At 37.3% G+C, this 25,666-nt stretch overlaps 1 protein-coding gene across 4 annotated transcripts in view; it reads right to left on the reverse strand.

Moving 5' to 3' along the window:
- SGCD (sarcoglycan delta) overlaps positions 1 to 25,666 on the reverse strand; it is a 322,572-nt gene that overhangs the window by 189,145 nt on the left and 107,761 nt on the right. For 2 of the 4 annotated variants that reach the window (XM_087924230.1, XM_087924233.1), the window contains exons 1-2: positions 15,655 to 16,198; positions 4,743 to 4,928 (exon numbers count right to left, since the gene is read on the reverse strand). In XM_087924230.1, coding sequence (XP_087780356.1) covers positions 4,743 to 4,928 — 186 coding nt within the window. In that variant the 5' untranslated portion in view covers positions 15,655 to 16,198. Of the gene's footprint in view, positions 1 to 4,742; positions 4,929 to 15,654; positions 16,199 to 25,666 lie in introns of those variants that run through there. The other 2 variants (XM_026696668.2, XM_087924232.1) reach the window with 1 other exon arrangement.

Below are 25,666 nucleotides of genomic sequence, written 5' to 3' on the forward strand. Positions count from 1 at the left end.
GGAGGCATTTTAAAAAACTTTTGGTCCTTAAGTGTCTCATTTCCTCCCTGGTGGTTTAATTTTTATGCCCCACAATCGATCTAGCACATTTCAAGCAATTAGGGAAAGGTAATTATTTTGATGTAGGAAAGAAAACAAAGGGACACTGGACTGTTGCTTTTATACAGATATTAGAATCTGTTTTATTTTCCCTCACTTGGAAAAATGTTCAAGTCATTCTGATATTTTCAGTATATAACTTCTGCTTCTCTGATGTTGCAGAATTCTGGTATACTGCTAGTATGATAAGATCTAAGTTAACTATTGCCCATCACTCAGTATAATATAACTCTGGCTAAGGTTTGAACTTCAATAATTAAACAAACAAATGAACAAACAAACAAATAATTTTTTAACGTCAATCTTAGAATTTTAGTTATATTCCTTAGTTTTAGACAAATAGCATTCTATAGATATAGATGTAGCTAGTAACAGAAGTGAGAATATTCTGCACTATATTGTGCTTTATATCTGGTCCTTCTCCTCCTCTTTTACTTTTAAACAGTTGGTTATTTCATTCTATATTGATCTTCTATATTGATCTATATTGATCCTTGACATGATTAAAGGTATATATAATCTATTCCTTGGATAATTTTTTTTCTCAGTTAAAATGTAACCTTTTGCAACTTTACAACACTGCATATGTTTCATTGTACGAGGCATTACAAATGACTTCATGGATACACCTCAACAGATGACTTGCTAGGCATCTTGCAATTGACAGATTTACTGGGTTATGAAGATTGGAATGACCAAGGAGAATGTAACAGTTTTATAATAGAAGTGAATGTTGTACACATAAACTAAGAATTGGATCCTGTACAGCAGTATGATGATAACCTCAAAATATGTACATCTGGAAAACTCAGAAGAATCTAGCTTTCAAGGGTGGGGACATTTAATTTACTGTTTGTATGCACTAATTCCAAAAATACAATTTGGAATAAGCCAGGTCTCCCATGTTGTCTTTCCTTATCACCACAGTGATTTAAAATGATTTTACCTCTCGAGTAAAGATAAAATAAATTTACAATTGATACTATCTCCTAGTCATTTGCAACAAGATAACTGTCCTGATATGGGGTTCATTAGAACTCGGATAGAAAATGGAAAGAAAAAGGAAGTAACATGATTGTTCACATGAAGGTCTTCTACAAAATTAAAAAGAAACACACACTTGCATTTTAGACATTGAATGAAAATGTTCTTTACAGATTTGTCATAGGATTTGTTTTTTAGTCATCTTCCCCCCCAAGAACAATGATTATTATTGTTATTGTTATTTTTTCTTCTTCTCAAGGAATAGTGAAGACTGTTTTTCAGTCTTAAATACATAACAAAAGCAAATCACACTGCCCCAATGGATTTCTCTTTCATTATATATCCACCAATCTTTAGGTCATTCATGTTATAACAGTGTAGGACAGTGTTCATTTTTAGGAATTATACTAATTATACTAACCTCCTTCTCTGTGATAAGGTTTGCTGTATAGACAAATTTGGCAATTTTCCTCTCCAGCAAGGAAGATAGATAACTGTACATTTTATTATACTGACAACTAGGACTGAAAATAATGTAAAGTATGAAAACTTACCATTTTCTTACAAACAAGTATTTCAAAGGTCATCAACTATCTAGGGAAATGTTTATTTCCTAAGCTGGACTTATACCTCAAGAAAGCCTTTGACAGTGTGCCTCATGATATTTACCTTACTCAAATGTTAAAATATGACGAAATGATCTCACCATTAAATGGACCCAAAGTTGTCTGAATTATTCTACTGTAATAGTGCTCACCAATCAACACCCCCCCCCATTCATCTGGAGAGAAATATTTAGAATTCCACAGGACTTTGCATCTTGTGCTGTACAATATTTTCATCATTAATGATTTGAGGGGGGCATTTATAAAGTTGGTGCATGACAAAACTGGGTGCAGTGGCTAATACTTTAGATGAAAGGGAGAAGATTTTAAAAGAACTTTCAAAAGGACTTGGTATATCAAATTGTAAGAGCCATGGTGGCACAGTGCTTAGAATGCAATATTGCAAACTCTGCCCATTGCTAAGAATTCAATCCTGACCAACTCAAAGTTGATTGATGCTTCCGTCTTTCTGAGGTCAGTAAAATGAGGACCTAGATAGTTGGAGACAATATGTTGACTCTGTAAATTGCTTAGGGAAGGTTGTAAAGCACTCTGAAGTGGTATATAAGTCTAACTGCTATTTGTAGTGTACTTGTTTGCATACTCGTAATACTGCATTCCTATTGGACAGATACTATCGCTGGCGATTGGTGGATGTCCACAGTTCCAATTGGCCGCCTAAGCAGCGGGAAGTTTAAATAAATGCCATTGGTTGCGAGCCGCGAGCAGCTGCTATAAAAAGGGCTGCCGCGGCTCAACTTTAGTTGAAGCTACTGATATTTAATAAAGAGCTGAATTCAACTCCGGTCTCGAATCTGCTTTTGTTCTGGCGATAGAACACTGGCAACGAAGGTGGGATTGAAGGAACAGACTGTAAGCACGTGGCAACGACAGCCGAAAAATCAATGAGATGGCCGGCAACAACTCGCCACCCACACCATTCAACCCAGCCGAAGAAGACTGGGAATCATATATTGACAGGTTCCTGATGTTTTTAGAAAGCAACAAACTACAAGGAATTACTGATCAGAGGAAGAGAGCTGTATTCCTGACGCATTGCGGCCCGACCATCTTTAAAATGGCAAAGGCATTAGCAAGACCAAACGATGTCAAACAGATGGCATGGCCAGACCTGAACCGAATGCTGAGAAACCATTACGTGCCCGTTGTGTCCAACCTCATTCAAAGACATGAATTTTATAAACGGGACCAACAAGAAGGCAAGAGTATTGGAGACTTTGTAGCAGCATTAAGGGACATTGGAGGGGCATGCAAGTTCCTCAACATGGATGAAGCCATGAGGGATCGCACAGTCCTTGGGTTGAGAGACGCTACACTGCAGAGCAAGCTGCTAAATCAACCCAACGTTACCGCAAATGAAGCTATCGCTGAAGCGACCGCAGCTGAGGCAGCAAAGAAATCTGCAGTGAAAATGAAGCAAATGAATACAGTTAACAGCCTGAACCAGGTAAAAATGAAGTCCCTGGCCAGAAGCTACATCTGGTGGCCAGGAATTTAATCATCGTTGATGCCTACTCAAACTGGTTAGAGGTCTGCATCATGAATTCAACAATGACTGAAGCCATCACTAAACAACTTAAGAAACTTTTCGCCACTCATAGTCTACCAGATGTAGTAGTATTGGACAATGGCCCACAGTTCACAGCTTTAGCTTTTGAACAATTCCTCGCAGAACAAGGAATACGACATGCTCTGACAGCGCCAGCTAATCCAGCGGCGAACGGAAGGGCGGAACGCATGGTTCGATACACGAAAGAAGCATTAGAAAAACTTGAGGGAGGCGACATGCAAGACAAAATCAACACCATGCTCACCATTCAACATATAATGCCGTGCACATCAACAAACAAGAGTCCAGCTGAACTTTTAATGGGCAGAAAATTGTGCTCATATTTGGACAGACTACACCCCACCTACAAACCCGAAAAGCCACCAGACTCCTCCAGTAAGTACCACACATTTATACCAGGCGACCTGTTATATGCAAAAAATCTTACCGGAGAACCGTTGTGGCTACCAGCCACAATAACACAAATTACAGGCCCCCGATTTTACCAGCTAAAGACAACTGATGGCAGATTGTGGAAAACACACATTGATCAATTACGGTCTCAATACATTGAATGCAACACCGACACACCCCAACACCCCAGAACATAGAAAAGACACATCCACAAGAACCAATAAACAATAATAATAAAACCAGAGGGGGGGGGAACCTTTAAATAATAAAGGAAAGGAAAACCCTCTATTAACAAACCACCAACCAGAAACTGAAAACCCAAAAAGAAATAAAAACTACTTACCATTGGGCGAATTCAAAAAAAGAGAGCTGAAGGAGAACCAGGAAAGAAGGAGCCGAGCTGACTCTACCTGCCCGAACACATCCGATAGAAGCAACAGCACCAATCCAACCAACCCAACAAGACATGGAGGGAGCGGCATGGCTGAATCATCCTTCCAGGATGTTCCAGAGAGAAGAACGGGGAAGACGGCGAGCCTGTCCGAACCGACTGAGGTCAACGCAGAGACTGAACTGCGCAGGTCAACTAGGACCCACAAAAGCCCCATCTACTTATGCGACTACGTCACGTAACGTTGGACCAAACCAAGAGGGGAGAGGTGTAGTGTACTTGTTTGCATACTCGTAATACTGCATTCCTATTGGACAGATACCATCGCTGATGATTGGTAGATGTCCACAGTTCCGACTGGCCACCTAAGTGGCGGGAAGTTTAAATAAAGGCTATTGGTTGTGAGCCGTGAGCAGCCGCTATAAAAAGGGCTGCCGTGGCTTGGCTTTAGTTGAAGTTACTGACAGTTAATAAAGAGCTGAATTCAACTCCGGTCTCGAGTCTGCTTTTGTTCTGGCGATAGAACACTATTGCTATAACAAGTTATAACCAACTGCTGAGTTTTAAGCAAAGTAATATAATGGCTGACTTTATACAACTGGATGTATTATAGCTGTAAAGCCTGAAGAAAAATGTGTTATGTACAAGTTTTTTTTCAAGCAAAATATCATCTACTTACAATTGTGAAATTCATAACTTTGAGAATCCAGATGGTCATGGCAAGATTCACCAGGATTAAAATCATTAGAAGTAGCACAAAAAAATAGAGGCACCTCTTCCGCCAACCATAAATCCCCACTTTGTATACATGTGGTCCTTCTGAGCTCTGCATGGTGCTTCTCTGGGCATACTGTTCCTGAGGCATCTGGAAAAGAAAATATAACCAGACATCATAGGCATAAACTGTAGACATGATGAGAATATGTCTTCGTTTATTTAAATGATTTAAATGGCTTCCCATCTCACAACAGTGACATGAAGCAGTATACAAGGATAAAACAATAAACACACTACAAATCTCTAGGTGACCAAGGTTAATACTATAATCCTAATTGCAGGGGTGAAAGGGTAACAGGGTCAGGACAATCCAGATGTATGGAAGACTGCTTTTTAAAGTGCAGGCACAGTTTGTAGATCCAACAAGATGGTGCCTGGCATATGTGCTCTCCAAGATCTGGTGAGAGAAACAGTGGAAGTCCTACAAATAGCCTCTTAGCAAGCGTATATAAAATAAAGCATTTTGGAAATAGCTGTGTACTTTTGAGATACCTTTTTTTGACTTTGTGACTGTAATGCAAATACAGATGCTTTATTACTGAGCTGCAGAAGCCTCATTTTTAAAAAATGTAGGAGCAAATACATTTATTGTCAAAATAGTGTTATTTATGGTATGGTTATGTTCTCCTTTCTTACTTAGTCATTTTTGCTAAAATGCAAAATAATAATAATAATAATACAAATCTAAAGAAGAGATGGGGAATAATTTAACTTGATCTGTATTGATCAAATGAATTGACCTAATTCACGCTTGCCAGAATTTTGTTTTTTAAAAAGGACTTGTATGCAATCATTACTCAGATTTCATCACTCTCTGCATTTTGCAATTATATTTTTTGCTAATACAAACATTATTTAAAGAAAAATCTATGTTAAAGAATATTCTGCATGTTATGGAAAATAACGTGGAAGTTAATTGTTTGACAGTTTTTAATTTTTAATTTATGTACTGACCTAGAAATTGAGTAGCATGGATTTGTGAATAAAAATATGTGTGAGATTGATACTAAGCAACAAAAAAGGGGTTGATCTAGTTGTATTTGGGTCAGATGCAACCAGGAAACCAAAGGACTGTAGTAAAGGCTCAAACTGGATGAAACTTTTATGTGAAAATTGAGCAGATAGACCTCTATCCTGAGGTCAGAAAGAAAGCAACCACACACCCATTGACTCACAAGGGCCAGAAGGCCTAAGGCTTTAAAGTCTGAAGTAGACATATATGAAGAGCTTGATTTCTGTGTTTTGCAGGGGAGGGAGGCACACTTTCTGTGCAAATACAGCATTTAACACTAAATGAACACTATGAGCCTACAATAAAGCACAATTTACTCATGTCTTCTCTGTGAACTTCCGCTGTAAGCAGATTGCTAAATGTCTGGGCAGTCAAGATTTATAGTTGAATCTACTAGGAAGTTTGACCATGGCTGGATTAGACTGGGAAGCAAAATGTGAAACTTCTCTAGGATAGCTTTACAAAGATGCACTGCAGATGCTATTTCTAGTTCTCCTAGAAATTCCCCTATTGAGTAATTTGTTTCAATAATTTTACTATATATGGTTGTATTATAAACAACAAAATGAATAATCATTACTCCAAAAGAAACAAAACAGAAAAACATCAAAATGTTCAAACATCTAGAAATTGTACGTTTGTTTATTTCCCCCTTTTATATTGCTCCCAAGCTATTAAATTAACTCAGAATGTTGTTCAGTCTTTACTCTTTCCTTCTTTGGGGAAGAACTCACACTCTTCTTTACTGGCCAGACCTGCTCAATTTGAGTTAGTTTTAATGGAGATTTTAAGGTTTTCCTTTTCTTTTTAAATTATTTTCAGTTGTCTTAACTGCCATATAGGCGGAAATCCTAAATGAATGTGTGTCCCTTTAAGTTGGTGTTGACTGCTGGTGATGGCCTGGACTGATCTGGACTGCCTGGATTTGCAGGCTTTCTTGGCAATGTTTTGTGGAAGTGGTTTGGCATTGCCTGATTCTTCTGAGAGCTGTCTGAGAGAGTCTAACTTGCTGAAGTTCCTTCACCTGGCAATGATACAATTGGACAGATACAATTGGAGGGAGAGGTATGTCTGGTTTGTGTGGGTTTTTTTGTGCCCATAGAAGTGTGGGAGGACAGGTTAAGAGAGCTCTCATTGACCTTACCAAGATCTTTCACTAAGAAGAATCAGCAGTGGATGAAAAGCAAGGGTGGACCTGTCCTCCCATGCTTTTATGGACCACCCAAAACACACAATTTATACATGCCTCTCTGTTCAATTGTATTGTTACCAGGGACCCCAACCCTCAAAAATGCTAAAGCGTTGGCAGAAAGATTGGAAAACTCATAGAGGGAAATAAATATTCCATCACTTCCCCACTGTAATACCTTCAAAGAATAAAAGATGTGGCAATAAATGAAGATGAAACTGTGATCTTTTTTTAATGTCACAGCATTCTTTACATCCATAGTCAAATAGGATCCAATCTAAGTTGGTCATCGGGACCACAGGCTTATTCTTCCAAGCTTTTGGACTTGTGCTGGAGCCCAATCTCAGGAAACTCTCCAAGATGTGTGCTAAACAGTCCATGACAGTTCTACTACACAGTACATCTGCCCTAACCAAACATATCAAGATTCAGATACCAGAATCATGGATATCATCAGCTTTTACCTAACCACATACTTTCAGTTTGGTGGACAAATATATCAACAAATCACAAGAACCCCCATTGAATCACTGCTGTCATGTCGCTGTTGGAGACTTACTTCAAGGGAGAGGAGGAACAGCCAACAGGGAGTGGAAGTGTGGCTCCTGAGGTTGTGGAGGAGGCTGAGGAAGGGCAGTCAGAGGAGGACTGCAGGGAGGAGAGGATAAGGGAGAAACGTGAATGGTGTGGTCTACGGGGGTGGAGAGGAAAGGCCTTGATCCCTTCATGGGCTGCAGCTGTGAGAACTATTTAAAAGGATGGACTATGCATGAGCCAGTGCTGGAAACAAAGGATGAAAATATTTCTAGTCTGCCCGTTCTTACCTGAGTTTGGCATCTTTCCAGGCCTTCCCAGTGTGTATTCCAATATCTGTGGACGTCTTCAAACCCTTATCTTGCCTGATTTCCTTAATTGCTTCAGTGTGGTTTATGTTATGTTTTCTCGTTATAATTTATAGGTATTTTTAGTTTGAAGGGCATGTCCTCCTTTTTACAACTGTTTGTGGGCGAGTTTTTTGTCTCCAGTCAAGGATATTTGGAGCTTTAAAGCCAAATTGAAAGATTTAAAGGGGCTTCACCTTTTTTTGTGCCTGTGTTTATTTTGTATCCCACCCTGGGTTATCACAACTGCTTTCAGGACTCATAAGAGTGACCACAATACATTGCCTAGATTCTATAACACTCTCACAGATCCAAAGTATGGATGATACATTTGGCATAAAAAAGAATCAACTAGAGAACACATACAAAACATCTTCAAAGGAATACAATTCATAATAGAAAGAGAAAACAATAACATGTTACTTCCCCTGGATATCCTCATCAGCAGAGACAATGATGGTAAATTAGAAACACATGTCTGTCATAAAACTACCCACACTAACTCAGTGGTCCACTATCAACATAACAATCCAACTTCCCACAAGATAAGTTGTGTAAAAACATGTAAGAATACTATTTAAACAAGTACAAACACCCTGCAACAACCCTGACCATCAGAAAAAGGAATACAACCAATTCTAGAACATCTTTCAAGAAAATGGATATCCATGCAACTTTGCTCACACAACCCAATGAAGCACAACCAACACAAGCTGTGAAAAGTATAATATTGCTATATATCAAAAACATCTCAGGAACAGCTAACAATTACAACCTCATGGCATCACTGTAGCACTAAAACAAACTAAAGCCCTGCAAAATCAAAAGACCCAGAAAACCTAGAAGAAAATACAGAAGACGTCTACAACATACAGTGTAAAGACTGTAACAGCCAGTATATGGGATAAACAGATATGAACACCAACCAGCAATCAGAAGACATGAGGAACATTCTTTAATTTCACAAGACATGGATACAAATTAACACCAAGATTTACACTAGACCAGCAATCAAGAAAAAAAAACAATTTCTCAATCAAGGAACTACCAAACTCTGACATCAAGCTAACAACAAATAACATCCTAATCAAGGAACCAAGATCACTCTCACCAACACTGAGAAAGCAGGCCACTAGTATATAAAATGAGAGCAAACCCTTTTCTAGCACTGATGATGTTACCTACCATGTTTTCCAGAAAATATGACCTACCTCAAAAACAAGGCCTGGCTGTAATGGTCCTAGGGTAGGTGGTTAAGACATCCCCCCAAAATAAGACCTGGCTTTTGGGGCCCAAAAGAAAATAAGAGAGGGTCTTATTTTCAGGGAAATGCAGTAGTTTGATAATGAAATGTCTGCAAGAAAATAACCACATTCAGAGAACATCAAGGACCTTACATATAGAAGCCCTAACCAAAAAAAAAAAAAAAAGTGAACCATCTACTGCAATTGCTTGAACTCTGAATGAGGCTTGAACATGTTGTGCATTTCACATACTAGTGCTCCCTATCACAGCAAAGATCATTAACTAATGTTAAGATAAATAAAGTAATATATGTTACCATTGAAAGAAAGGATTCCATAAGGCAATAGGACCATCATCATTATATTGTGTATTAAGTAAGTGCTATTGTTGCCTGAAACATGCTGCACATTAGGAAGCAAAGGATGGGTTCTGATGTCACTATCCACTTATTGGTGTTTAGCCCATTTCTTTCCCTGACTGCAATTTTGAACTTTCAAAGTCCTGAGAGAGGTTGAATGAGGAGCTTCAGATGGAATAGAGAACACCCTATTGTGTGAGTAAATATCCAGATGTACAACAGTTAATAAAATAATGAATCAATTTTGTTTGCTGTAGTGAGGTAGAATTCAGATTAAAATACTGCAGAAATATCTGAAAATTAAAAACATATGAACCCCAACATCTGAAACAGCATCCATTCTATTCTTTTGAAATATGACATGTGGAAATATAGGTAACAGTATTTATGGACCTATAGTGGTTGGAAGAGGTGACAGATCTTCTATTGAACAATATTAGGCTGCTTACATGACTGCTAGATACCTTGAAGCAGAAGACTAACTGAAAATATCTTTGGCATATGCTCATTAGCAGGATTCTAAGCAAAAAACCTGCAGTCTGTAGATGCTTAATGAGCACCTAGGTTATCAGTTAACTTAATCAAAATGTAAATGAAATAGAACAGCTTATGTTTGTCCTTTATCTCTGATTTCAGAAGGCAATTAATTCTCAGACTGTAAATAAATACAATCCCCATGTTCTATACCTATAATACAATCACAACTAAACAATGAAAGTTTCAAATAGTGTTCAAATAGTGTTAATTTAGGTTCTAAATTAACAGCCTGAATTCTGCATGCCTGTTGCCTCTTCTTCAGTCCAGACAGAGAAGAAAATGCCATGACCAACTTAGGCAAAGAATCTGCAACACTAACTTTATTTATATTCAGTCCAGTGCAAGGATGACAGCTTCAGGTCTGCTCTAAGCAATAGGAAAGAAAATGGCAAGATGCCACAGAGAGGCTGATTGAAGCTGTAATCTTTTACCCACTTAACTGGGAATAAGTCCATTCAGCTCAGTGACTTTACTTGTAACCTTTAGCAGTAAATCTCACTCTTTCTAGCTTATTATAATGTCTATAAGGCCACAGTAGTTAGATTTATTCTGGTGGCAAATTGTGTACAATGTAATTAGTATGGTTCTGTCTTCTCTGTGTGTGAAAAGGAATATTGGTGGTTATTTGATGAGGAAGTGTTAATTGCCTAAGAGTTGTGCCAATTGCAAGGCTTGTGCAAGGGCACTATTAGAAAGGTAGAACAAATGTAAGACATAGTTTCTACACATGAAAGGGATGGCACTGCAGAATGTTATTTACATACCTATTTTTTGAACTTTTTCTTCACTGAAGAAAATATATGAGCATGTGCAAGACAAAAGCACAAAAGCAGAATAAAAGAATGTAATATCCCACTATTTAGCAAGTAGAACCCTGAATCTATCTTATTTGGGGAGGGAGATGAAGGAAACTATATTTCTTTTTGAGATTTCCACTTTCCCCCTGGAGTTATAATGACAACTTGATACGCACAGAAAGAATCTTGTTTTCTCCTACAGAAATATCACATGACAATTTGACGGGAGAGGGTAGGAGGTGAAAAGCGAATGCAAAATGAAAGTGATAAAAATGTGACAGGAATAAATGGACTGGAAAAATGTCCACCCCTATTTTAAAAAAGTTAACTATACAGATATTTTAAACTACATGTAAGTCTTCATAAATAAGGATCTTGAATTCCAAAGAAAATGAAATTCAGCTTATGGACCATCTTGACTAAATAAGTAAGCTCTGATTTTCCTCTAATGGGAAAGCCTCTCAGGGAAAAGATTACAGGCAGGTATAGGATTCTTTACTGCATCACAGAGTTTTAAACCATGTCTTAAAAGAAACATGTTGTGCATATGGAGTTTTCCCATCATTCTTGACCACATGCAGAAATATTTTGCTGCAGGAAAGTACAGTACTATATGAAGTTAAAATATCCCTTTAAAAGTAATATTATAATATTAAGTGGGCTACTTCAAATGTTATGAATTTGCTGCCTGAAAAGACAGATTGTAATGTAATCGACAAGAAAGCAACATACATGATTTTTCATATATTCTGAATGGTTTTGATTTCTCTTCTGGGTGTATTGTATGAAAACAAACTTTTTAAAAAATTACTCACAGGCATTTCATTTACACTTTGTATTTTTTATACGGGAAAGATATTTTGGAGCAAAACACTTCCTGTTTTAAAACTGCCCTGCTGAATTTAAAGAAGGTCCTTCTATATCAAATATAGCCCTAACTGCCAGTGAAGTTTTATTTACTTCACAATTCATAATATATTTTGACATCCATGTGCTATTTAGTTTTGATTTAAAAAATACATAGACTATAGTCAGACTACAATCAGATTATTCACCTTTGTATTCATCTTTGTATTTCACTTAAATATATTTTTATATGAAACTGTCATCTCTCCCATAATTTCAATGAAAGATATCAGAAATGAAAGAAACATCAAATTCTATAATTCAGAATTATTATTTTTAATTCAAAAATACTTCTCAGGCATCTTCTTTTATCAGCTTCTATTTTGTATTTGATTTCCTGTTCCAAAAGATTGAAATTATTTTTTCCTGACTGTAGAAGGTGATGTCAATTGGGGTTCTTAAGCACTAAACAATAGTAACAAAAAAAAAAACAAGTGCAAAATATACAATGTGTTCTTGGAAATACTATAGTTATCACCAAATCTGCTGAATACCCTTGCGTGTCTCAAAGGAAGGAAGGAAAAAAGGAAGAAAGTCAAACCATGAAAATAGGTCTAGTGACAAACCATTTCAGAGGTCATCAAAAAGAAATGGTGAGATGGAGGTGTATTGATTGTTAAAATGACTGTGAGTAGTTCAATACCTCTGATTCATGAGATCTGTCTGTTCACAGAGAGAATGAAGGTTATTAAACTAGATTTGGTTTGTCCAATTCTGCCTAACTGGTTTTTATTGTGCACTATAGAAATGTGCATGTTTGAATTTGATGCACTAACTACAAAAGTATTTTCATGTTTTACATTCTTATATGTAAGCACAAATGTGCACTCTAATGTGTTTGTGACATATCATAGATATGGAACTGGCTGTAGTTTTCTATTATGTATAAAGTGGTAAACATTCACTGTCTTGTGATACAATGTTAAGAAGTTTCCAAACAGCACCAGATGTCCCTTTAGGAATGGGGCCAGTGGACTGTTAATTCTCAGCTCAACCATGGCCATCTCCTCTTACTCTGCACACATAGACTCATAAGGTTGCAAGTGAAACAGAGTCCAGATGTTGGGAAGCTTTTGTTCCACTCTAATCTACTCTGTTCAGATCCCACTTGAGGCACCACAATTGAAAATAGGACAAACCAGAATCAGTTTAGAACAGGACCATCAAGATGGTAAGGGATCTGGAAGGCAAATCCTAGGAGGGTCTGGATAAGTTTAGCCTACAAAAAAGAGGACCAAAGGAAGATATTTGTTTACTTATCTCCTTAACAAATTTGTAAGGCTGCCCATCTCATACACATGACTTTGGGTGACTATTACAAGTAGTCCTTGACTTACAACAGTTCATTTAGTAATTGTTTAAAGTTATAATGGATCTGAAAAAGTGACTTATGGCTGTTTTTCACGCTCCGTTGCAGTAGCCCCATGATCACATTATCAAAATTTGGACACTTGACAACTGGTTCATATGATGGTTGCAGTGTCTTGGGGTCATGTTATCATCTTTTGAGGCCTTCTACAAGCAAAGTCAAAGAGGAAGCCAGATTCACTTAACAAATGTGCTACTAATTTAAGAACTGCAGTGTTTCACTTAACAACTATGGCAGGATTAGTAGTAAAACTCACTTAACAAGTGTCTTGCTTAGCAACATAAATTTCGGGCTAATTATGTTGTGAGACGAGGACAACATATAAATAAAGTGGTATAAAAATAAGTAATAAAAAACAACAAAAATTAGAAACAACATAAATAACATTAAACAGCCGCTGAATGCTCATGACATCACAATACACCCAGGGCCCAAGGCCTGATAGCAAAATCAGATTTTTAATGTTCTGCAAAAGGCCAGCAGAGTCAAGGCAAGTCTAATTGGGTATAGTAGCAGTCTTTTACATAGAATTAAGTTTAAGAATAGCAAATTGTTCTAGGAAGATATAAATATTCAGGTAATGCAACTAATAATAATACTAGATGATTATTTTTATTAATAGGTAAATATTTAGCCATTGTCCTCAAATTATCTTGATTTCTTTTCTTATGAATAACTAGCTGATAACCTGGTGTTGCCCAGGTATTTATTTATCCCAATCCTGTATTAGACAGCAAAATCTTGTAGTCAAGACTCATGCTGTTGTACTGTCTGTTGCACAATTCTTCTATTCCTCCACAAGAGGGAGCCCTGTGAAGCTGTTACCATGGCAGAAGCCATTTTAAACCACACACACACACCCAAGGGGTGTTAGGGGTGCCTTACCTCCACAGTATTTATTTCCAGCCCAGCCAGAACATACATACATACATACATGCATACATAATATAGAAGATAGATATAATAATATTAATGATGATGATGATGATGATGCTTAGGCCTGTTTAATTTCTAGCCCAGCCATCAAAACAGCTTAAACAAACATTTTATCATGAAAGAAATCAGTTCTAGATAATCTGTAGAGTATTCTTTTTCCTCCATTTGATTTGATTGATGTATTTTGCTTAATTTATTTTATATTGTGTGTGTGTGTGTGTGTGTGTGTGTGTGTGTGTGTGTGATTAACCCATCAAATATATTCATTTTTTAATTTATATCTACAGGCATTATTTCTCTTTAGCCTATTTCTTAATAATAATTTCTTAATAGGATTTAAAGTATTTTATGGAGTGATCATTTGTTTCTTTACTTCAGCTAGTAATGACTTTTGCTGTTTTGTCTAAAAGTTTACTGTCAAACTCCTTCTCTTATACCTCTCTATTCTGGATTTTCATTCTGCTTATATATCCTAAAGTATTAATGTCAGCACAGTTTACACAGTTCTACAGCCCAGTTTAACTGCTGCCAATTAATGCATAAATATGGCTTCTGCTGCCCATCTATTATTAATTCAGCTTTTTATTTTAATACAGCGTTGCCTCTTAAGACAAAATAGGGCAAGGGACATGCATAGAGCAGAAGAAAAATGCATGTTGAACAGCTCTGAGAAAAATAAACTTTTCTGCTACTGAAGTCTGAGTCCAGACAAACCAAAAATGGAAGGGTTGTTCTAAAGTACTTCTCATGCCGTGCAACCACTTTTAAGCAAACAGGCCAGCTAAGGTTTAATGGTCACTGGTGAGGAAAGGCAATAAACTTTAATGCTCCAAAATAGGGCATGGAGTAACAAGACACACATTCACTTCGTCATTTGCAGGAGAGAAGCCTGACTTTTAAAACTAATGAGTTCAGGAAATATTTATTTGGCAAAACATCTCATGAAATGAAAAGTAGCAGGTGGGGTTGAATGAAGAAGCTTGGAGAGAAAAAAAAAGTTTCTCTGAAACTTTCTTGAATCATAGGATACTGCAATTGTATTATAAATAATTGTATTATTTTGCCCCAATTCTGGGTAACCACTGAAAAATAAATAGGATTGTAGCATTATTGCCTTGTGATTTACAAATGTACTGCTTACTTAAAAAAAAAAAAAAGCTCCAAACTACTCAGCCTTTGCCTCACAGTGTAAAGTAGCTATATCTGAATATTGTAGCTGCATTGATAGCAATTTCTGAAACATACTAGCTGATCACATATTCTGTATAATAAGCAGAACTGCCCAACTTTTTCTAGCTCACACATACTCACCACTGTGTAAACTTTAAAAGCAGTCATATGTACTGTTGGGGGAAAGGTTTGACAAATATGCATACCCACTTAAAGAGAAAGCCTCCCGCCCCACCCTCTCTGGAAAAAGTTCAGTAGAAGTTGAAATCAGCCAATCCCTCTCTAAATGTAGTGGTAGATCTCCAACTCCTTTCTCCATTAAGCAAGTACCCCGACGGGTCCCTATACTTGTAAAACAAAAGAGCAGCAATGCCCAAGGAAGCTGTATTAAGAAAGAACAAAAAAACCTCTTACCTTTTCTGGGGTTGTGGGGAGCCTAAAGAACAAAACAAAAATCCAGGATAAGCCAAAAAGGGGGCAAGAGGGAAGATGCCTTATTGTTTTCAGAGGAGCGCAAGGCCTACCCTGGGTTCAGAAGCTGCCCCTGTCAGATTTTCCAGCAGTAGAACCGTGGCCAAGTTCCTGCCCAGCCCAAAGAATTTCCTGAACAGCATTCTCCTTCTTTCTCTAACTGCTTTGAAACCACACTCTGTCTTTTACTTCAATGAGGCTTTGTCGGGCCAAGTTACAGCTACTGGTCTGGCTCCAGATAGCAATTGAAAACACATGTGTTTTGCATGAAAACTTCCCCACATACTATCCTGCCTCTGTGCCAAACACAGGGGGCTGGCATGTTTTGCATTTGGAAGGCTACAGCCAATCATTTTTGCAACAAATGTATATGCTATTTTTATTTCCAGACCGCTCTACGCTTCTCCTTTGCAAACCAAGAGAAACTTTTTTTAGTGTTAACTTCTTTCCCTGACCAAACCAAGCAAAGAAAGATTCTTATGCAGTCCACCACCTCCCTTTACCTAGCTTTCTCTTGTGTTTTAATTTCAATTGCGTAAAGTGAAGTTTATTTTTAGAAGCTCTAGGCTCTGCTCAGCACATTGCTGTGCTATCCTAATCTTGACATGTAGCACTGTAAGCTGAATATACTAAAAATACTACAATTATGCCTGAGCACTTGGATTCCTCTCTACTGTGACAGTCTCTCATAATAATTCCCAAAACAGCTTTTTTAAGATTGCCTATAGGAAAGTTTGATAGCTTAAGTTATGGGAGAGACATATGCTTTATCTTTTGTCAAGTGACTCTCCTTGATATTTTTCAGATCCCTATGATACCATACTAGGTTTGCTTTTTAAAAATACCTTATTTTTCTGCTATTTCAGATACCCTTTCAGATAACATACAGATCTCTATCCTCTCCTCTCCTCACTTCTATCAGAAGGGGAAAAACAGCTCCTTACTTGAAAAATCCCAAGCAGATAATTATCCATTTTTAAAAAAATACTCATTTTTCCCAGTGTTTTGTCATTCAGTGGACCCCTATATATTAATCAGCCTCTAGATGGCTGGATGGAAGTGGTACTTATTTCATATTTATTCCACATGTATGGAATAATACACATTCAAAAACAAATAGTGAATGGTACTATTTCTTACTCATTTTCTATACTTTGCATGGCTTTGCTTAATCTGATAGGGAATACTAGGATGGGGTATTTTTCTATGTCTTTTCCTGATGCCCAAAAATTTAGAAATTTTACAAAAATATTAAATTTAAGCAGGGGTGGGATTCTACTAGTTCGCACCTATTCTCTAGAACCGGTTGTTAAGATTCTAAGCAGTTCAGAAAATCGGTTGTTAGAAGAAATTACTGAGCTAATCCTGTAAGGAAGGTAGGAAGGAAACATTCTGGTGTTGCTTGCAGAAACTGCCTCTCTGTTAACCCTTATTACATTCTTGGCAGGACGAGACTTCCTGTCTCAGGAACGTCTCTGGAGTTATTTTCCCCTTCTTTGCTGGTACTTTGCTTGTGTGGAGTGACCATTCAAAGTTACAATGGCACTGAAAAAGTGACTTATGACAATTTTTCACACTTATGACTGTTGCAGCATCCCCACAGTCATGAGAGGCCAGGTGAGATGCATGCCTCGATGTGAGTGATATTGAGTTGACCATGGCCAGCCAATAACATGACCACCAAGCCACGTCCACTAACTAAGCCACGCCCACAGAACTGGTTGTTAAAAAAATTGAATCCCACCCCTGAATTTAAGGAACTGTCCTGTTTGCTTTATGAAGGAGAAGAACAGTTCTTCTAAATGGATCCTCATGCATCCTCATGCATGTAGCAAATAATTTTGGTTCAACTAACATAAACATAAGCTTTTTAATAATATTTAAAGGCATTTGAACATACCTGTCAGCCACGTTCACACCTCAGTTAAGGTGGCTGCTATCTATGGAGTTCTTTCTATAGTGAACATTAATTTTGCAAAAATACACCCACATAACAAATATAAACTTATGATTCACACACTATTGACCAAACAAATCCATCTATGCATTTTAAAAGCCAAAAGGCTGTATTACTATTATTCTTCTCATCTTTCCTACTACCTATTTTCTTTTCTACTTATGACTATAACTTTGTTGTTTGTATCTTTATAATTTATATTGTTTTATTTAATTTCCTAGTATGATTTATGTTGATTGCTTATTTAGTATCCCATGATTATCATTAAGTGTTGTATCTTAGGATTTATGATGGATGTATTTTATGACTATGATCATGATTATAGCTTTTATGTACACTGAGGGTTTATGAACTGAAGACAAATTCCTTGTGTGTCCAATCACACTTGGCCAATAAAGAATTCTATTCTATTCTATTCTATTCTATTCTATTCTATTCTATTCTATTCTATTCTATTCTATTCCATTCCATTCCATTCCATTCCATTCCACTCTACTCTACTCTATTCTGATTTAGAAAAGGCCAAGGGCCTATGTCCTACATACTGAATAATAACTATAAAATTCCCAGAGGGATGGTAATTATAAAGTCTACTACATGGACCATGATGTAAGTAACATATACATAGCTCTCTGCTCTGAGAGTTTAAGGGAAGGTTGCCAGCATGTATCTTTTTAATAAATGCAAGAAACAGATATTTGTGAAGAGGTGGAACATGACAAGTAATTGAACTATGCACTTTAAGTCTATGTAGACTCCTATTTTACATTTTATTATTAGTGATCATTTCAATATATTAGAGAGATGCTAAGTATTGGAACCAAGTATTTGCAAAAAAAAATGGAGAATTGTCTCTATGAAAGTACTGTGTTTGTGGCAGACAGTATTATTTTAAGGAACAGTTAGACAGGAGAGTCACTTTCCTTAGCTATGCCCCTAGTTACTTGCTATATAATATAGGCTGTGGAAATGATGCAGATCAGTAAGTTACTTAAGTGTATTTCCTGCAAACTTTTATATTCGTACATCCAGTTCTATAAAATGCCACAGGGGAAAGAATAATCTATCTTTTTGGAGATTCACTGACTAAATACAGCATTCCTAGTACCCCTGGCTACAAATATAAAATGAAACATGTATTACATTCATACATACAAAAGGAATGCTATTATGGGGGGAAGAGAGAGAGAATTAATGAGCTTGTCTTCAGGTAAGAACATTATTATTTTCTTGGAAATGGTTTTCCATGGCCTTCTTTGGAATTATTTTCTCCAGCTGTCCTGCATTTATGGATGGTTTCTCATTTAGACATATAGCTATTTAAAGAAAAGTTCATTCAAGATGTAACTTGCTATAAGAGCAAGGTTTATATATTTGCTTTATTTTTAAAGTATGAGGTGACAGATATGTGCTTCCATAAAAAAATGCCTCGCACACAGTTTCCTATGACATCCAGAATTAGGGAACAGTGTTTTGTGGAAACAAAGCTTGAATTATTCATATTGTTCGTATCTTTTCAACATACAGCTATTCCTTTGGCTGTCTGGAAGCTGACTGTGAAAATCAGAAAACTGCTACAAAAGTAATCCAGAAAGCTGCAGTAGTGCTGGAAAATAAGTAAGTCTGATGCAAAGTGTCAGGAGATTTACTTGGAGAAAAAAAATAAGTGAAATGAAGTGCTAAGGCAGGGGTGGGATGCTACCAGCTCGGCCTGGTTGTATAGAACCAGTAGTGTCTGCTGCTCTGTTTGGCCCAGCTACCTGCCCAGGCTCTTACCTGTCCTTTATTTCCTGCTTTTTCAACCTCAGCTGCATTGCGTGGCACAGCTGGGGTTGAAAAAGCAGGAAAGAAGACGATTTTCAAATGCTGCGCACCCGCGCACAGCGCTTGTTTGCTGTCCAGGAGACACAGATCTGGTTGGTCTACACACGTGCGCAAAACACACTCTCACCAGGAATAGGATTCTACCTGCTGGAGAACCGGCAAATTGTGCCACTGGATGGCCCTGCCCCACCCCACCCACTGATCCTTACCTGGTATGCGTGCCATCAAACTTGCCTGCTAAGTTGCTATTTTTCCTTTTTTTTCCCCCTGACCATCTGCTGTTCTGCTGTGCCAGGAGATGTAGATTAGCTAGAAAGCAGGAAACTATTGAATTTCTTGCTTTCTAGCTAATCTAAAAGCAGAGCGGAATCTTCCTTAGGACTGAAGTTGCTCTTTTTTAATAAAAAAATTCAATATTTACATACATAGTGTGTTGTGAGTTAATTTTGTGAGTTTGCTTGCTAGCAAATTTATGTGACAGACTAAGGTAGCCAATTGCAGAAAAATAGATCTCTGAATGAATCTGTGATTCTGTGACCAAGTCAAACTGCCTGCCTGCTTTGCCTGATTTTTGGGTAAAAATTGCTCTTTTTTAATAAAAAAATCAATATTTACATAAATATTTATAATATTTACATACAAGTCATGTCCAGCCAGTCACATGACCACCAAGCCATTCCCAGTCAGCAAACCACTTCCAGCCAGTCACTTGACTACCAAGCCACACCCACAAATTAGGCCACATCCACAGAACCAGTTGTTCAGAAATTTGAATCCCACCCCTGTGCTAAGGGTATGACTGTATTCATCTGCAATTGATAGAGGAGTCAGAAACAAAGGAAGAGGACAAAATGTTAATCCATTGTGGGAAAAGACCATAGGTACAGTCATGGGATTAAAAATATTTTACTACCAGTTTTGTGGGCATGGCTTGGTGGGCATGGTGTGGCTTGGTGGGCATGGCTTGGTGGGTGTAGTAAGAGAACGATACTGTAAAATCCCCATTCCCTCCCCACTTCTGGGGGAAGGTTACTGCAAAATCCCATTCCCTCCCCACTCCATTAACCTGCTTTCCAGCTCAGTTCTCCTGTACAGGGCAACAAAAGAAGACTCAGTTGATCAGCAGGGACTCAGGAGGCAGAGAATAGATGTGGGCGGGGCCAGTCAGAGATGGTATTTGCTGGTTCTCCAAACTACTCAAAATTTTGCTATTGGTTCTCCAGAACTGGTCAGAACCTGCTGAATACTGTTAGGAATATGAGTCACCTAACAGCTATTTGGGTTAGAAATATATAAATCAGGATAGACATTTTAAAACTGTCTCTTTAAGAGCATGCTAAAAGCTGCAATTGGGTGTGGTTACTCAAACGGCCATAAGATGGAGCCAGAAACCTGGTCTGTCTTGGCCTTAATCTCAGAAGAGAGTGTGAGTAAGTCTCTGTTTCCTTCTGTTGGAGAGTATTGCCATTTTTCCTAATTGATTAATATTTCTGGATTTAATGTAAGTCTGATACTGAACTGTTTTTTTGACACTGGATTTTGATATTTGGATTATCCCTGGATTGAAAAACTGACTGATTTATCTGTGAATGACTTTGGATTGCTTGTTTGGACTTTGCTTAAAACGTTTCTGGAAGTAAAAACCTACATTTACTGTATTGTGTATCTGTGTGCTGTGTATGTGTATAATTCAAACACTACTCTCAAATACGTCTTCCTGTATGCGCTCATTCTCCTAACAGGGAATTACCTCAACAAATACCACCTTTGCATTGATAGATTCAACAGAGTCCACAAAGATATCCAGGAAAGATGAGAGCTGGAACTGTTGGAATGAATGGTTAGACCAAAGATGGGCTACATAACATTGTAAAAGACAATAAGCTATAACTGTAGTGGTAATTATATATTCGCATTAGGGATTACTTGTAAATATGGCATAAAATAAGGATAGAAATAATGACCCACAAACTGTCGAGGATGAAATTGTTTTTAATCACTTTTTGATTTTTCTTTTACTTTTTGGGGGGGAAAATATACCTAATGGAATCTGGATCCAAGTCACTTCACATGGATAGATACACCCAGACAAATAGGCAGGGGAGAAAGGAGAGAAGTGGAAGTTTGCCTGAACAGAAAAGTAAGAAAAAGAGGAGAAGGAATTAATAGTTCAAAAATTTTGGATTGGTTGGCAATGTGGATAGAGTCTGAAAAGTTTCATCAATGTGCAACACCCCTTGAGATTCAGCTGTGAGATGATCATGACCAAGAGGAAAAGACTGTATTCAGGCAGGCCAGGATAGAAGAAGTTGAAGAACAAACAAGCTAAGGATAGAGTAAGGCACACTACTTCATGAAACTTATGGAGGGCAGCCTGGTTGCAATCTTCTTTACCAAGGGAAATGGAGGAAGAAAGAGGGATGGAGGGAGAAATCTTTGAGAGGATTCATTGAGGATTAATTTCCATGGGATTTAAAAGATACTGTTGTTTAAAGTTCTTCTTGTGTCTATGCAATACGCATGGGTACATGGTGATTATTTGTTTCTTAATGCAAGCTGTACAGTAAAATACAGCTATTCAAGTCCACTCATGACTACAGATATATTTTTCTTCATGGAGAATGTGGCTGAAGTAATCCATCAATTCTCCCCTAGCTGGTTGGACAGTAGGCAGCAGGCTTGTTTACAGAGATTTAGAGAAAAACTAAAAGAATCCTACTGGAAGATCCCCCGGGAATCAGTTTCTTAACTCAAGACAGCTACTACAATAGCTACACAAATATGAAATGTGAGGAAGAGAAAGAGAGAAAAGTATGATCCCAAGATCTACAGCAAATGTTTCATTTAGTGCAAAACAACAGTACCAAATTGTGTATGATTTAGGCCAGTTACCCAATAGTGAAAAGAAGGGTTTTGGTTTGGTTCTCCCAAGTAGTTAGCTGGGGAATTCTGGGACTTGAAGTCCACATGTCTTCAAGCTGCCAATGTTAAAATACACTGGGTTAGAAAGTTAAAAACATTAAATTCTTTGAAAAGTAATTTACATCCTGTTTTTTCCTGGACTAAAGGCAAAAAAGGCAATTTCTTTTAATACAATTTGTTATCTGGGTAATAGTAATCCAAATTCCCTTTTTGTTGTTGCAGTCTAGAGAAAAGAAGGACTAGGGGTGACGTGAAAGCAATATTCCAGTATTTTGAGGGGCTGCCACAAAGAGGAGGGGGAACAACATATTTTCCAAAGCACCAGAAGGCAAGACAAGAAACAATGGATGGAAACCAGAGGTGGTATTCAGCAGGTTCTGACCAATTCTGGATAACTGGTACCGGAAATTTTAAGTAGTTCAGAGAACTGGCAAATACCACCTCTGACTGGAGATTTTATAGTATCCTTCCCCTGCCACGCCCACCAAGCCACTCCCATCGAACCAATAGTAAAAAATTTTGAATCCCACCACTGATGGAAACTAATAAAGGAGAGAATCAATTAAGGAGTTGGAATTAAGGAGAAATTCCAACAGTGGAACAGCTTGTCTTCAGAAGTTCTGGGTCCTTTATCACTGGAGGTTTTTAAGAAAAGACTGGACCTGTCTGAAATGGTATAGCATCTCCTGCTTGAGTAGGGGGTTGGACTAGAAGACCTCCAAAGTCCCTTCCAGCTCTATTATGATTGATTGACCTCCTGAGAGTCAATGTGGTGTAGTAGTTAAAGCACAAAGCTAGAAACCAGATAACTGTGAATTCTAATTCTACCTTAGGCATGAAAGTCAGCTGGGTGACTTTGGGCCAGTCCCTCTCTTTCATCCTCAAGAAACCATCAATAGCAAGCCATTTCTGAAAAACCTTGGCAAGAAAACTATAGGGACTTGTCTAGGCAGATCCCATGTGTAAACATTGACTTGAAGACAGAAACAAACAAACAAGCAAATGAATTGCACAGTAATAGTTACATTTAAGAAATCACATGCCATATCTGCATTATTTACTCAAAGTGGCTTTTAAAAGAATAATGATAATTTATAAAACATATTCAGTTATTTTTAAAAAAATCCAAGGGTATCAGTATCTATGAACCAAAAACATACTTCTTTGTGGAGACCAAATGCCAGAAGAAGGTTTTACAGTATTAGAAGAAAGACAAGCAATTCTAAAGTGTAACAATTTGTATAGCCTTGGTAATATAGCTGAATGCTAGTGCTAGCCTTTCATGTTGAAAATGCTTGACCTCTGAAGTTAAGCATGCTTTTATTTGACTAAGTCATTGTATAAAAATGAACCAAATCAACATGTCGCCAATACTCCCATAGCTAGCTTAAGTTATTTTAAATGTAGGCTATAAGTGCACTGAACTATTAGATGATATCAGAGTTACGTTTTCCTTAACATTCAGGAACACTCAACGTAAGTTGCTCCTACCCAAACTTTTAGCCTTCTGCAGCATACATGCAGTAGATGTTTTGGCCTGTCCCTCTGCCCCCACATGTTACATGTATCTGAATGCCAACAACATTACATTGAGTACATGAGTAAAAATTCTGGCCTCATTTTAGTTATGTAAAATATATATTTAAAATATATTTACTTGCTTCTTCTTGCCCTCCCCCTGCTAATTTTTTTTTTGAAAAAAAAGTATATTGCCTGAAGAAAAAGACCAGGGAGTTCTTTTTTGTTATGTTTTACTTGGTCCTAATAAAGGATATGACCTAGCTATGGATTTGTATTCCTCCTCACAGCCTCCAAATTGCTTTTTTATGTCTTGAAATGGTTCTCCAAGGCCTTAGGCAGAAATCTGAAACACATTTGAAAGCTTCTCTGTTTATGGAGCCATTCAGACCATCGTTATATATTTTAACCGTTGATGACTCTTTGAAGGTATCTGGAAGATAACCTATTACAAAAGTCCTTTATGTGAATATGTCAGGTACTTATCCTGGCATTCAGTTGACTACCTAGATACCTATGTTCCATAGGGCTATGTTTTTTATTTAAAAAAAAGTCTTGTATCCTTGTATTGTATGGTATTGAGCTATCATATCTGGGCTGTAAAATCCAAGCAGGCAATAGATAACTGCAAAAGGACACACCATTCCAAATATTCACTGCCAATTAGTGGTTGTCTGGTTTTTACAATGCTGATACTGAAGTCTTAGCTAGCATGTGCAGATGAAGGGGATGGAGGACAGGACAAAACTTATCAATGAACAGGTTTGCTGGAAAAGACTGGAGCAGTTCCTATTTTTATCAGGTATGTAGTTGCTATGGGAACTAACTGATCAGCCAATTGTTTCTCAATAGCTGACTATATGAAAGATTTTCCTGGATAAGAAAAATTTTTATATAAATCAATAGATGTTTCTATCTATTATCTGCTCACTACACATTCTGTAGACAAGGTTTCAATAAGGAAGGACCTTGTATTTGATACAAGATATAGGATTCTAAGAGTAGTATTTGTTGGATTACAGAATTTTTTTTCTTTGTTCAGCAGATAGATTTGTAAAGAAATGTATATATTACAAAATAACAATCAATTGCTCTTTCCAGTTATATGTTCAAAACTAAGGTAGATGTTTGCAACAGCATGATTCCTTTAAAGGCCAGGGATAAAGAACTTCAAACACAAATGTGCCAGTCATGAATGACAGACAAAAGCACTGTTTTGAAACAGTTCAATGTCTATTTAACTGAAACAGACACATTTACTAACTCCCTGGTTTTTCAGCAAATAGACTATAACCCTGCATGGGAAAAAAAAAACCAAGAAAATCCACCCATAACAGACATAGAGGGGTAATAGCATTATATGACAAAAGAAATAAAAGAAGTACAATATTCCACTTTCCATTAAAACAGGGAAGACAATTTTAAATTTGAACTATTTTCTAATATATATATATATTAGATAATAATATATATATATATATCATATATATATATATATATATATAGGCATTCGAGCTTTGTTCGGGTATTTCCCCACGTCATTGTAGTTGTGCTTTTAAAGTTGTAGCAACATTTCAGCAGAATCTCATCTGCCATCATCAGGCTTCTGGATAGTGTTCATCCAGATGAACACTACACAGAAGCCTGATGATGGCAGATGAGATTCTGCGAAATGTTGCTACAACTTTAAAAGCACAACTACAATGACGTGGGAAATACCAACAAAGCCGAATG

The sequence above is a fragment of the Pseudonaja textilis genome, chromosome 2 (genome assembly GCF_049901715.1).
Source record: "Pseudonaja textilis isolate UNSWEBS1 chromosome 2, rPseTex1.2, whole genome shotgun sequence".
Taxonomy (NCBI): domain Eukaryota; kingdom Metazoa; phylum Chordata; class Lepidosauria; order Squamata; family Elapidae; genus Pseudonaja; species Pseudonaja textilis.